At 35.8% G+C, this 14,084-nt stretch overlaps 3 protein-coding genes across 4 annotated transcripts; all 3 read left to right on the top strand.

Annotated features, from left to right (window-relative positions):
* Window positions 1-176: 176 nt before the first annotated feature.
* Window positions 177-2,339, top strand: LOC145638732 (uncharacterized). 2 transcript variants are annotated; one of them, XM_081689731.1, is made up of 7 exons: window positions 177-341; window positions 454-610; window positions 696-797; window positions 928-1,052; window positions 1,152-1,417; window positions 1,509-1,599; window positions 1,722-2,339. In XM_081689731.1, exons 1-7 carry the CDS (start codon window positions 213-215, stop codon window positions 2,130-2,132), a joined length of 1,281 nt encoding a protein of 426 aa, XP_081545857.1. In that variant the 5' UTR covers window positions 177-212; the 3' UTR covers window positions 2,133-2,339. The 2 variants fall into 2 exon arrangements, with proteins under 2 accessions (XP_081545857.1, XP_081545858.1); XM_081689732.1 differs by having other exon boundaries at window positions 696-719.
* Window positions 2,340-2,713: 374 nt separating this feature from the next.
* LOC145639803 (uncharacterized) lies at window positions 2,714-4,653 on the top strand. Its single transcript, XM_081691136.1, has 3 exons — window positions 2,714-3,062; window positions 3,554-3,622; window positions 4,222-4,653. The coding sequence occupies exons 1-3, from the start codon at window positions 2,880-2,882 to the stop codon at window positions 4,408-4,410; spliced, it is 441 nt and encodes a 146-aa protein (XP_081547262.1). The 5' UTR covers window positions 2,714-2,879; the 3' UTR covers window positions 4,411-4,653.
* Window positions 4,654-9,988: 5,335 nt separating this feature from the next.
* LOC145639804 (uncharacterized) lies at window positions 9,989-12,490 on the top strand. Its single transcript, XM_081691137.1, has 2 exons — window positions 9,989-10,270; window positions 11,122-12,490. The coding sequence occupies exons 1-2, from the start codon at window positions 10,112-10,114 to the stop codon at window positions 12,268-12,270; spliced, it is 1,308 nt and encodes a 435-aa protein (XP_081547263.1). The 5' UTR covers window positions 9,989-10,111; the 3' UTR covers window positions 12,271-12,490.
* The last annotated feature ends 1,594 nt before the right edge of the window (window positions 12,491-14,084 follow it).

Genomic DNA, 14,084 nt, shown 5'->3' on the forward strand with positions numbered 1-14,084 from the left:
TGGGTCGATTGGTTTCGGACAGTTAAACGGTTTCGATTTGAAATTTGACAACACTAGTTGTATAGACCGACATGTCTAATTAAAGTGATGCGTTACTGCGTTAGGGAGAAAGGAGTAAATAGACGAACAAATACAGAATTACGGAGTAAAATTAAAAGACGGGACTGATTCATTAACAAAATAGAAAAAGGGTTGCGCTGTGGCGTGAATCAATGGCGGAAAAGGGAAAGGGAATGGGAATGGGGTGGTACGGACCTCTAATAGACCTATCGGCGGCATCTTCTCACGTCGGCGATTTTGTGCAACTTGTCGTATTCGTACATCACTCCACTCCCGTTCAGGTCTGCAGAGCTCTTCATCCTAATTATGTAACCTTCATTTTCTGGGTTTAATTTTAAATTTTACTTTGTTCGTTTGTTTTGTATACTGTATATTGTTTGGAAAATCATAAAGTACAAATCACGAGGACCAGAAATGGGTAGAGGACGAGGTGAATTGATTCGCTCAGACATATCGGTTGGGGACGAAACTCGACCCACATTCAGCATTACCCTTTGGAATAACAATCTCGCTTCTTCCATCTCTGCTGGAGATATCCTTTTCTTCAGAAGTTAGTTTTGCCTATTTCTTTTCTTACTCACACTTTTTATTTGGAGCATTACTTACTTGAATAGTTTTTGTCTGTTTCTTTTTAGACGTCAAAGTATGTTCATATGCTGGTATGCTTCAAGCCACTTCTGTTGAATATTCTTCTATTCTTTGTCTCATCCATCCTTTTCATTCACTTCTTTCTCAAGGTATCTTTATTTCACTCCTTTTTACTGTCTCTAATTTCAATACTATACAGACCGAAAACGTTTATGTTTCAAATGATTCCTATCAAGTACAGTGTACCCGGACTGCCAATAATATGTTCTGTTATTATAGGTGTGGATGATTTGCTCACTACTTGTCGCCTTGTTGGTACTGCTAAGGATAAGCTTAGGAGGGTTATACAATGGGTGCAACGCACTAGATCCACTCTTTGTTATCAACAACCTAACTTCCACCATGTATTATATTCCTCCCCCTCTTTTTTTTTTTTTTTTTTTTATTTTTATATTTATCACAAGCCGCTCTCTGATGATTTATATATCTGTATGTTATGCTAGACGACTCCAGCTCCTCGAAACTGGAAAGTGCACCAGGAGCAAAAACCCCGTCAATGTTTCTTACTTTCACAAGTGTTGCACCTGTCTACTTCCTGTAAGGCCGTTTTTCATGCATCAATTGGTGAAGTTTTTCTGCATTCTCTGTGGCCTGATGCTAACAATGAAAGGCTCTTCATCAGTAGTCGATTGACTACTAAGTCTGACTTCATAGTGGAAGATATGATATGTACTGGCTGCCATCTCTGTGGCTTCCCCTTGTGTTCTGAGTATGATCCCTGTACAACTTTTCACTAAAATTTCAACTCACAGCCATTGTTTATTTTATACTGATGTGTTGATCTTTCTTGATTGCACCAGCTCCACAACTGTGGGTAAACAAAGTCCATTATATTGTGTTAAGAGCTCAAATCGACTTCATACTGTAGGCTTAATATATAGGCCATTTATGGTATGACTTTCTCTTGTTACTAGCTCTATTTCTCTTATTGGACTTTGAAAACATGATCAAGTCGTGAGTGTCAAGTGCTTGTTCTCATATTGCTCGTACTTGACTATTCTTGTAAAATGCAGCTATACGTATGGGATGACTTAGAGTATATTCCACTTCATGTTACAAATAAAGCAGCTGAGTTCCTGTTTGGGAATATCATTGCTGAAGATGTGTACCAGTCATACAAGGCCCAAAAGGATGATCAGTATCTGAAAAATCCTTTCAAGGCATATGTTAATAAACAGAATCACGGAAGAGTTGAGGCAAAAGGCATTGGGTTAAGCTCATCAGTCAGGGCTGTGGGATTAGAGATGAGGAAACATAATGATGCTAAAAGTCCTAACTTCTATCTAATATGGTTGATTGTGCTAAGGATGTTGCTGCTTAAAGGGAAAAATTCCTCTTTGAAGTTTGAAGTTCTTGTTAATCCTAGCTTGGAAATAGAAGATGGGAGATTTGAAATGATATCTGTTTCAATGTCATGTAAATAGTCATATATTTTTAAGTATGAAATTTGATCAGGGTGTATAATTTTGTTTTTGAGTACAATTTTTTTTTTTTTTTTTTTTGAAAGAAATGATTTGTACTCTGTATCAAACCTTCAATATTAATTATTAATCAAAGAAAAATTGTGCTCCGTAATATTAGGAGTTTTAGGGTGTGTTTGGTAAAAAGCTTTCTAAAGAGCTTTTAGCTTATTTTGTCCAATTAGATGTTTGACCAATTAAAAAAGCTAATTTGGGTGTTTGGTATATAGCTTATTAAAAGAGCTTTTAGGGTTCAAAGAACTCTTTTAGAAAAAGCTGATTATAAGAGTTTTTAAAATTAGCTTATTGTACAATTAGCTTTTGTTTCTTTTTTTTTAAAAAAAAAAATTAGCTTTTTGTTTCTTAAATACACTAAAACAGGTAACAATTAACAGCTATTTACCAAACATTTTTATACAATCAGCTAATCATAACCATCTACTCAATCCAACTACTATAACCAGCTGTTATAACCAACTAATTATCAAACAGGGCCTTAGAACCAAACTTCAACAATTTTATTAAAGAATACTTTTTCCTATTGAACGAGGGTTTTTGGGGTAGTAAATTAGTAATATCCTTACCCTCCTCTTTTCTCCCAAGTTCCCGAGTCACAAATCTAAGCCAGGGGAGCAAGCATACGAGTAACATTGATCATCGGAGAAGGAAGTGTGTTGGTGGGAGAAGCAAAAGGTCGGAAAGAGAGAGAAGATGAGAGGTGTTGGAGGACCGTTGCTGTGCATCGGAGATCTGCTGTGCGATGTTGGAGAATCAGAAGATAATTTGGAGCACCCAATTCCCCATATTCAAACACCCTCTTCTCCTTCTGCTTTGCCTTCTTCCTCTGATATCCACCTCGATCTTCATCCTTCTCGCCTTACACAACTTTTCCAGGTAAATTGTCTTTAAACTATGTAGTTTCCTATTATTATCAAACCTTAAATTTACTCATTTACCACCCAATTAATTCTATCGATTCTTGTTGCTCAATTCTATTTTGGTTTAATGTTACAGAAAAGGTACAATCTTGGTTTGTGCTCTTGAGTTGTATTTTACTATCAAAGTTATATTCTTCGACGTTCTTGACTTGTATTTTCAACCAAAGTTGTACTCTTGTTGGGGTTTTGGAAGGATACTACTCCCATTTCTATTTCTTTAACAAATTAAAAGAGATATTATGTCAGTCATTAAACTATCTGCTTTGCTTTGTTTGCTCTACTCAAATTTAGTTTAATTTATGGACATTGGTGATGAAATAATCACAATTCCTTTTATAATTCATCAAAATTTGCCCCATATTCAAGAATCTGTTCTCACTTCTACTAGTAGTGTAGATTTCAATTCTGTTTAGAAATCAATCTCATTTCAATCATGGCTTGTTATAGGAAAACTATGAGCAATTGAACAAGGCACTTGATGGGACAGATCATTCATGGACTAGTTTGACATTGAAGGTAAACTCATTTGACCTGTATAAAACTCCTCTAACTCTGACTACTAATTACCATAGCATCATGCTACACTGCTTTTGTGTTCACCGGGTTTCTTCAGTTGCCGCTTACCAGAACTATTATACACTTTCAGGGGGCGTTTGGTTGGTGTATTTTTTGAATTGGAAACGGATTCGATTAAACCAATACCGTTACCATGTGTTTGGTTTGAAGGCATGGTAACAATTACCATTACCTAAGGGTAATGATTACCCTTTATTTGTTACCTCTCAAAAACTTGTGGTAACAAATACCCTTACCCTCCTCTTAACAAATACTCTTTCTATGGTTAAACCAAACAAATGAAAAGGTAATAGCTAAATGATTCCTTTTCCCCCTCTTACTTGTTTCCTTTCCACTCCGTTTCCACTTTTCAAACCAAACGCCCCCTCATTGTCTTGCTTCCTATTCTTCATTGCTTGTAAACTTGTTTTTACTCAACTGCTTGCAATCCTTTATTCTACAAGAGCATTTGTCATCACGCTTCTCTGTAGTATTCAGCTTCCTTTAAAAAAACCACTTATATTTTTCTTCTTTGCTCCCCTCTCCTCTTCTTCTCTTAGCTGTGTACTGCTTTGGATACTGCAAAGAAGTTGATAGAATCCACCAACTCAAACGTGACAGTGCTGTCAGAGAATGTTGGGGAACTTGAAAAGATGATCGGGAAAGGCGATTCTGCTATAGCAGAGGTCAGATCCATTCATAGCTTAATAAGCCAAAGGATTGCTCCATCCAGTGAGAGTGAATCCTAATCACAACTCACTAAGCATATCTGTTGATAGTTAAGTGTAAATCAACTTGTGCCTTCTGGTAAAAATGTCTGTGGATTTGCATTTGTTTTTCTTTGGTGTATGAAACGATGGATTTCTCTTGTTTAGCTCTTCCCAGAGTAGCATTTTGCTTCGTGCAAGGGGAAATAATCTCTTGGATTGGTTGATTAGTAAGACTTTAAGATTGAAATCTATTTTAAATAAAGAAAATACTTTTAATTACTATTTTTGTTTTGAGTTACAATAGGATTACTAAGTTAAGACTACACATTATAGATTTTTTTTTTGGCAATTATGAAAATGAAATTCGTGTAGAAAAACCATTGATTTGATATTGAGCAATGTTTTAAGTTGAAATAGTATAGCCATTGCATGGAGTTTTTACTCTTATTTTTTAGTTAAAGGGTATGTACATATTGGATTCAGATTTTGATCATTAACTTTTCAGAAGATCAAACATCCATTAATACCATTAATATATACTTACCATCTAATGTCAAAACAAGCCTTCTTCCGAGATAGGGGTGGAGAAGTGCAATATATTTGTACATTTACTATTATTTGTGAAAGTATGCCTTCGGTTATTATTTTTATATCAAGAGAAATGTTTTGAAGAGCCTGCAATGAGGCAAATGGGCAACTATGAACCACCCACTGGATAGATTGTGCCTGCTGAGCTTTTTGGTAGTCCCAGCCTACAGACTAATCCCATCAGTAATTCAGATCAATGGTTGGCGGTTCATTCAATGCTGGTCTACTAACCACTTACAGACGGTTCTCTGCGGGTAATTGTTTGTAGCTTTTTTCTTCCCTCAAAGGTTATGCTTATGTTTTCTGGATCTAGAATTAGAAGGGCTTGTTTTGATTGTGTTATTACTCCAATATACAGCTCTGATAGATTATTCAAAGAAAAATATTTTAAAGAAAATATTTTGTTCATCTGATGTCAGGTATACTGTTTTGCCAGCTGAATATCTGAAATCTTATTGCTGCCACTATCTAACTTGATGATTAATCTTGTTGGTCATGCCTTTATGGACTAATAAAATGCCTAACATGCTAAATTCAGGTTGTATCTTAATTGTCTTTGTAGCTCTCAAAATATCTTAATGCATGTGGTTCTTGAAATACTTTTCTTTTTAGTTGCTACACTTTCCTATTTTGGAAATTGTTAACATCACTTTCCATTTTTTACATTCTTTTCTCTCTATCTCTCCCCTACCCACATGGGTCCATCTTAGTTTTCTCTCTATCTCTCTCCTACCCACATGGGTCCATCTTAGTTTTCTCTCTATCTCTCTCCTCCTAATGGGTCCTTTGAAGATGCTTGTAAGTAAGATTAACAAATAATGCTTGTGGCTAGGGTTATATTGCTTGGAAATGCTATTTATACATTAGAGAGTGAGGTCATCTATTTAATGGTTGGAATTTCTTGTGGAGTTGACTCTTTACTATCTTTGTGGTTTAGATTATAATGGGTTGCATCATAACTCATAAGGGTTAAGGCCTTTTAAAATGTTTTTGCATTTATTTTAAAGTAGCTAAGGTCGTTGCATTTTGGATAGATAAGGAAATAGCCTTTATGCTATCTCAGAGAGTAGTCAAGAGTAGGATTCCATCTGTTTTAGCCTCTTTGAAGACATTGGAGTAATGTTGATATTGATAGTTTTTGTGCGGGCTATATTGTTGTCCATAGTGACTTTTGATGATCTAGTTTGTTGATTCTCCTTGCAATTCTTAAAATCTTTATTTTTCTATGACTGTTGAGATACAGTTGGATCTGGATTATTAACGTATTGGGTTGACAGTGTGGATAGGAATAATTTAAAGGACCTCCTCATCCAAGTCTTTTATGAGTTGTTCACAATGCTTCCGCAGTATTTTTTGTTGCCAATGTTTTTGGGAAGACTAATGTTCCTCTAAAGTTAAAAGTTTGGTGACATTGATATTAATGGTATGCTTCAAAATCTGAGGACTTGAGGCTGGGGTTAGTTACTTTGTTGGGTATCAGGGTATTTATATGTTCTGTCACATTAGCAATATTTTCTAGACTCCTTTATTGAATTCATCGTCAAGTGACTTGATATTTTTGTAGGAGCTTATTTGCATGTCATTGGAATATTAAGTTTGCTTCATTATTGTTTGGAATTGTGATAATGAGGTTTGTAACCTTGTAGGGGCTAAGGGAAAGCTGTAAGGGTGCTGTTTGAATCCATTGTGGCTAGGAAGGAATTCACATATGTTTTTGGGAACCTCTTGAATAACCAACTTTCTTCAGGCCTGACAAAACTCTTTCTTGTGGACTGAGGGAAAAGGTAGTAAGAGAGATTTCTCCATGCCACATGAGTGACAAAGCTGAGTCCTTAGGACCAGTTTTTTTAAGTTGTACTAGATGAACCAATTAAAAGGTTACTCCTTACCTGAAAGGGCTGAAACCCATTATCAAAGCCTTTACCAACTTTTAAGGATAGAAAATCTGATGACATGATAATATGCATTTTTTTCCCCCTCCCTACCTACCCCCTTTTCTCCTATAATATTGAAGAGTTCCGGCATGTGTTATCCTGAAAATTTAGCTTTGCTGAAAAGCTTGTCATTTACTGCTTATAACTACTACAGGCTTGTGCTCTGAGTCCATTTTTTTTTTCTTTTATTTTGTTTTCATTTTTGGCATCATAAAATATAGTTTACCTGATTTGGTCCTAAAATTGAAGTTTCACTATGCCCCAATTGGTTAATACAAATGAATTGATTTCAGAAATCTCTAGATTGAATGCTGAAGTTTTTCTGTTTTTGGATTTTTAGCCCTGAATACTTTTTGTTATTTGATGTTTTGGTTTCAGCCCTTTCAGGTTATGTTAATGTGGCTCTTGTATAATTTACCATCTACGACTGTACGTGCAGCATGTGTTCAATTGTTCATATCTGAAGTGATGATAATACATTTTGCAGATTGCTATTGAAACTATTATCACCTTAATCCTTATACTACCTCGTTACACATTATTTGCAACGATTTGACATAAAGTAGAGAGGGAAAATGTCTAATCGTTGCAAATAATATGTAACGGAGGTAGTATAACACATCAATCTCCATATATCTCTGCGACTCTGCCACTCTGCTCTTATTGATCTTACCTAGATGGCTAAATGTCCAATATGCTTAAATGTAGTCTTTTCATATCCCCTGTGCCTAAATAAATTGTGTTATATAACTTAACTATATGTCCTATTCTGAACTCTTAGATGGTGAAAAGCTTTAATGATGAGTACTTTTCTCATTTCAAGCGGAACTGTAGAGCATAGTTCCATGGTGTTGTGCAGGTAGATTGCAGAAGTTGTCCATAGTTGAGTTGCCAAAGTTAGAGTTATAGAGATCCATGTAGCAATTGGATCAAGTGCAATCTTCAACGGTTTCTTGCTGACTCGATACTCAAGGTTCAAAGGTTATCTCATAAAAAGCACGTCATGTGGATTGTATCGTGAACTGATGTTATGAAATGACATCCAAACTCAAGTTGATTAGCCACATAATCTTTGTGAATCCCTTGAGCGCATTTGACTCTTCTGCAAGACCAGTAGAATCTGCATTATTACAATATACATGTATTGAAAGTTGTTGAACAACTATCTGAGATTCAGAGTATACTTTTTGTACTACCTCCGTTAATTATTATATGCAACTTTGAAATATTTTATATTTCACAAATATTACCCCAAAGTTTCACATAATAATTAACGGAGGTTGTATTAAAATTGAACTAGTAGCAGATTGCAAAATTTAGTGGTTTGAATATTAAAGTTAGTTGTATGTTTTGTACTAATCTTAAGTTGTTGTTTTGATCTAATCCGTTCCCATACCCCACCAAAGTATTTAAAACGATGTTCAGTATGTATGTTCATGAGAGTAGCACCAATTAGAATCTGTTCTTTTCAGATTATTTTCTAATATGTTCAGTTAAGCTCCAATAAGTACAATTTTTAATTTTATTCTCTCATAAAATATTCAATTCAGCTCAGCTCCCATAAGTTCAGTTCTGTTTAGTTCAGCTCAGTTCAGTCAACCACAACAGGCCATTAGAGCTTCTCCCCTTTATGTGTAGTTTAGACCTGGCAAACGGGTCATTAGGCTTGCGTATGGGTCGGGTCAATTTGGGTATCAGGTCAGTTTCACATCAATGGTAATTTGGGTCGGGTATCGGGTTAAGTTCAGGTCGGCTCGAGTTTGGGTCGGGTCAGTCTTCAGGTACGATTATCGGGTCAAGTTTAGGTCGGGTCAAATTCGAGTAGGGTTAATCTTCGTCTATGCAGATGTAGAAATTTGACCAATAATATACTACAATTATCAATAATTATGAAGTATTACAATTGAATATTAATAATATATTCATTAGACAATTCCAACAGTACTATATACACAAGATTGTATATTGTTTCATATGTATGATCACTATCATTGATTAATTGGTAAAAAAAGTCAAATTATTTAAAGTGAATATTGGAATAAAATTCAATGTAACACTTAGAAGAATCTAAGAGTAATAGTATTAATAACAATAACAAGTGTTCCTAATCAACTGGAACTCTTTATGAATTACAAGTACTAAAGTAAGTGGACATTTCAACCGTAGTATACCCACAATAGTAAAAATGTTTAATTTAGGCTATTTTCGATAAGTGTTTATTCAGGTAAAGTAATTAAGCCCTAAATCAGTTATATCATTTAGAGTATTTGTTATTTTTGGGTCGGGTCATTTCGGGTATAATTCGGGTCGCTTCGGATTTCAAGTCCGTTCAGGTCAATCAATTCGGGTCAAAATTAGGTCGGGTCACTTCAGTTTTCGGGTCACTTCGAGTATCGGGTCAAGTTTTGGTCAACTCCACTTCGGATCGGGTCATTTTTGTGTTCGGGTTAATTTCGGGTTTACGTTTTCGGGTCACGGGTATGATCATTCAGGATCAGGATTGGCAAGTCTAATGTAGTTCTACATGACATTTTTTGTAACACAAGCGGCTGAACAAAAGCACATGATATGATAATAAAAGCACATGATACTATAATAAAAGCACATTAATATACATTCCTTCCATTTTTAAATGCTTACTCCATTTTTCTTTTTCGGCCGTTTTTAAATACTTGCTCTATTTCCTTATTTGGAAATCTTTTACAATATTTAATTCATTTCTCTCATCAAATAGACCCAACATAAATCATATTTTATTAATTTCATACCCTCTCTCCTTTAGTTTTCTCACTACTTTTGTTTTTTACAATTTTTATTATTTTCTCAAAATTCTCGTAAAACTCCGCGCTTGGAAAAATGGAGCAAGTATTTAAGGGTTTAATGTTTGGATCAGGTTTAGTGAGATCGGATTGAATCGAGTCAATTTTTATATTTGAGTCATGCTAAATTACTGTGTCCATGTGAGTCGAAATTTGAATCGGATTGAGTCGGGTGTGAATTTGACACCTTCAAGTTAGAGTAATGTGATAATTTTATGGGTGCATCGTGGGGTGGTGGCTAATAAACAAGTGTTAGAACCGAGTTGAGTTGAGTGGGAGGATGGAAACATGGAGTTAGGAGTGTTAGGAAGTTAGACACAAGTATAATACAGTATTAGGTTTGGTTGTGTTTAGATCCCCCAACCTGGACACGGCACAAGGGCGGCCTCAAATCGTGAAATGCAAATCGTAGACAGCGTCCATTGTACCTGGACATCTCATTCTCAAATGCTGCGCCTTTTTCCTTTTATTAAGATTCCAACTCACTTCCATTGCAGATTTGCTGCTTCTGCGACAATGTCGACTCTTTCCCCTGATATCGCTCAACCCCCACTTCAGGTATTCCTTCTCTCCCTAATTCTATTCTTTAATTTTATCCACCCCACAATTATTCAAATTACTTCTTTGATTAGTGAATTCCAATCTCATTCAAGTTTTGATCGATTCCCTTTCTTCCTCTAATCAAATCCAAGCATCCGCTCTTCTTTATACTTGAATTTTTAAATTATGTCTTTATTTCAATTTCCAAATACATTGATTTATAGTGAAGGCAAATTGTTAACTAAATTAAATATATTAGTTGTTGCTTGGAAATTGGGGATTTCTTAGGGTCTACTGTCTTGGTATCATATTGCCCATCATCAACATACATACTATTTGTTGGATTAGTGATACTACAACGATGAACCTGTACAATCCTCTGATACAATACTTTAGGATTTTATATGATTTCCGAAATGAAATCTTGAACTTCCTCCTGTTCAAGTATACCAATAAGGGCCACTTAACGACCTGTGGGAAACAAGGGGCATTCAAAGATCTGTAATTTAAGCATAAGTATTGTTGCAGCTCTGTCCTGCTCCTGTTTCACTGCATTAACACAGTTTCAACTGGTAAAGATAACACAGTCTCTCCTGCCTGACTTTTGACTTGAGATACATTTTGGTGGAGTTTTACCTCTACTTACTTGCTCTTCTGCGTTACCCCTTTGCTATTCTTGTTTCTACCAAAATATGTTACTATGCCATGATTGTACCTTATCTTGCTGCAACTTCTTATTATTTACCATAGGAAAATAGAAATTAAAAATAAAAAAAATAAAAAAACCTGTCTTTTGTCTTAAACAATGAAAAATGGTGTATATTCAGGTATAAATGTTGATTCCCTGATAGTTTCTGGGCACTTAACAGGTTGCAAAGCGCTTAGAGAAGTTTAAAACCACCATTTTCACCCAGATGAGCCAGCTAGCTATTAAACATGGAGCAATTAACCTTGGCCAAGGATTTCCCAATTTTGATGGACCTGAGTTTGTGAAAGCAGCTGCTATTCAAGCCATTAATGATGGTAAAAACCAGTATGCTCGCGGCTATGGAGTTCCTGACCTCAATTTTGCTGTGGCTGAGAGGTTTAAGAAAGACACAGGACTTTCAGTTGATCCGGAAAAGGAAGTTACTGTCACCTCAGGTTGCACAGAAGCCATTGCTGCAACCATGTTGGGTTTGATAAATCCTGGCGACGAGGTCATCCTCTTTGCCCCATTCTATGATTCCTACGAGGCTACTCTCTCTATGGCTGGTGCCAAAGTAAAAGGCATCACCTTGCGGCCACCAGAGTTTGCACTACCTCTTGATGAGCTCAAGTCTGCAATTTCAAAGAACACCCGAGCAATCCTCTTAAACACTCCTCATAACCCAACTGGAAAGATGTTCACTCGGGAGGAGCTTGATGTCATTGCATCTCTGTGCATTGAAAATGATGTCTTGGTATTTTCTGACGAGGTTTATGACAAGTTATCATTTGAAATGGATCACATCTCCATAGCCTCTCTTCCTGGCATGTATGAGCGCACCGTGACAATGAATTCTCTTGGAAAGACATTCTCTCTAACAGGGTGGAAGATTGGATGGGCCATAGCACCTCCACATTTGACATGGGGAGTGAGGCAAGCACACTCATACCTCACATTTGCTACTTCGACCCCAATGCAGTATGCCGCAGCTACTGCTCTGAGAGCACCGGAATCTTATTTTGAAGAGTTAAAGAAGGATTATAAGGTCAAAAAGGGGATTTTGGTGGAAGGCCTACAAGAAGCTGGTTTTAAGGTATTTCCATCAAGTGGGACCTACTTTGTGATTGTAGATCACACCCCTTTTGGTCAGAAAGATGATGTTGCGTTCTGTGAGTATCTGATCAAGGAAGTTGGGGTGGTGGCGATCCCAACAAGTGTATTCTATCTGAACCCTGAGGAGGGCAAGAACCTTGTCAGATTTACCTTCTGCAAAGATGAAGACACCTTGAGGGCTGCTGTTCAGCGAATGAAGGAAAAGCTTATAAGGTAATAGTTTTCTAAAACAGTAGGGGAGCGGGGAGGTTAGTAGTTAAATGATATTTGTTGTGATTTGTGAACTTCAGATTGTTGAAAGGTTAAGAGAAAATTATATTAATCTTGCCTTGGCGTTGGCTGGAATAATTATGATAATAATGCTTTGTTTTTACCAAGTGAGGACTCCTGAGCACACTTTGGAAAGTGGGGGTTTAATAATGTGCCCAACTTGTATTTGGTTTACTTGTGTCATAACTTTTGAATAGTATATGTAGTATAACGTCTCCAATTGATTATTCGTAGAATCAGACCTATTCGAAAAGAAGGCCCGTGAAGAACCTGATCCTAGATTTATACCCTCTTACTAATAAAGCGTACTCTCTATGTACAGAATTAATACATGCAACTGTTAATTACCAGCTTGATGAGAGTTTTAGATTTCTGAAAAATAATTCAATAGCAAGTATTCTAGTGAATGAACCAATCAATGTATGATCCTATATCCTCTATTTGTGCCTTGTTGGTCTGTGGAACACTTGGAATTATATCCACTATTTGTGCCTTGTTGGTCTGTGGAACACTTGGAATGTCTAAAGAATGTAAAGCATGTAGGTGAATGCCTGAATGGCGAGAATGCTATCTGTATGTTGCATATAATCACTTGTTAACTTGTGTAAAAACTTTGGGTACTTGCAACTGACTGTTTATATAGTACTCCATGCTGAAAGTGTGAAGATATGGTCCATATGGATAGATAGTCCACTGGTTAGAAGATTTTTGGTCGTTATTCAAGGTTAATTGAAAAGTTGGATTATTCTTGTTAAATTTTTTCAAATTTAATGATTAAAGCATTTTTTCACAACCACCCATTTGGCTGTTTGAGTTAGCGGTTCTACAGTTGTTTATCAATTAGGCAATTACTTCGTACACCGTATGTTGCATTACACAATTGATTGCTGAATATCTGAAAATGAGGCTTGGAAATTATCTCTATGACTACACCAAAGTAGCCAAGGAAATTCAGATTTCTGAATAAAATTGTTGTTTAGTTATTATTTGTATATACATGTAAAAAAATCTAATACTCCTTTGCAGCAAAAAAATCTATTTATTTGGGTGATTAAACTAGGTAATTGGGTGATTGCAGCTTATAAATTCCACCCAAAATCTGGTTTAAAAAAAAAAAAAAAAAAAAGGCATGCGTTAATGCAACCTTGGACATTACCAGTAAGGGCAGTAACTTTAAAACAGGCCAATAATTGTAAAATCTGGTAACATAATTAACAGATTCTGTTCAAAAAGGGTTCTTTACCAATGACATTAATTTCTATTTGGTAGGGAAAAGGAAATAAATGGATAGATTGGGATTGTAGGTGAGAATAAGAAACAAATTTTGAAATTCAAAAGAGATTACTCCATAAAATGGAGAGGGTACCTTGCAAGTCAACCAAGGCTGAAAGATGAAAAAGATCAGAGTTGGCCAACTAATAATATCTCCTCAATTAATAACTCTTCTAATAACTCTATCTGTTTTTGTTTATAAGTCAAAAGGCACTGCTATTCGTCCAATGAAACACACCCAACTTTTCAATTTTCATTTTCATCTTCATCTCTGTGATTGCTATTTGCTATTCTAAACTATATTACGAAGTTCTAGGAATGATGATACGAGATATATAGTCAAAAGGCAATGTTATTTGCTATTCTAAACCAGTAAACCTTTCCCTTTTGACTTTTGAATTTCTAGGAATGATGATATATAATACATACAAGTATATTTATATTTTATGTGTAGTCGCACAGCTTGAATATGTCATCCAATTTGTACTA

The sequence above is a fragment of the Chenopodium album genome, chromosome 7 (assembly GCF_948465745.1).
Source record: "Chenopodium album chromosome 7, dcCheAlbu1.1, whole genome shotgun sequence".
In the NCBI taxonomy this organism is placed as follows: Eukaryota; Viridiplantae; Streptophyta; class Magnoliopsida; order Caryophyllales; family Amaranthaceae; genus Chenopodium; species Chenopodium album.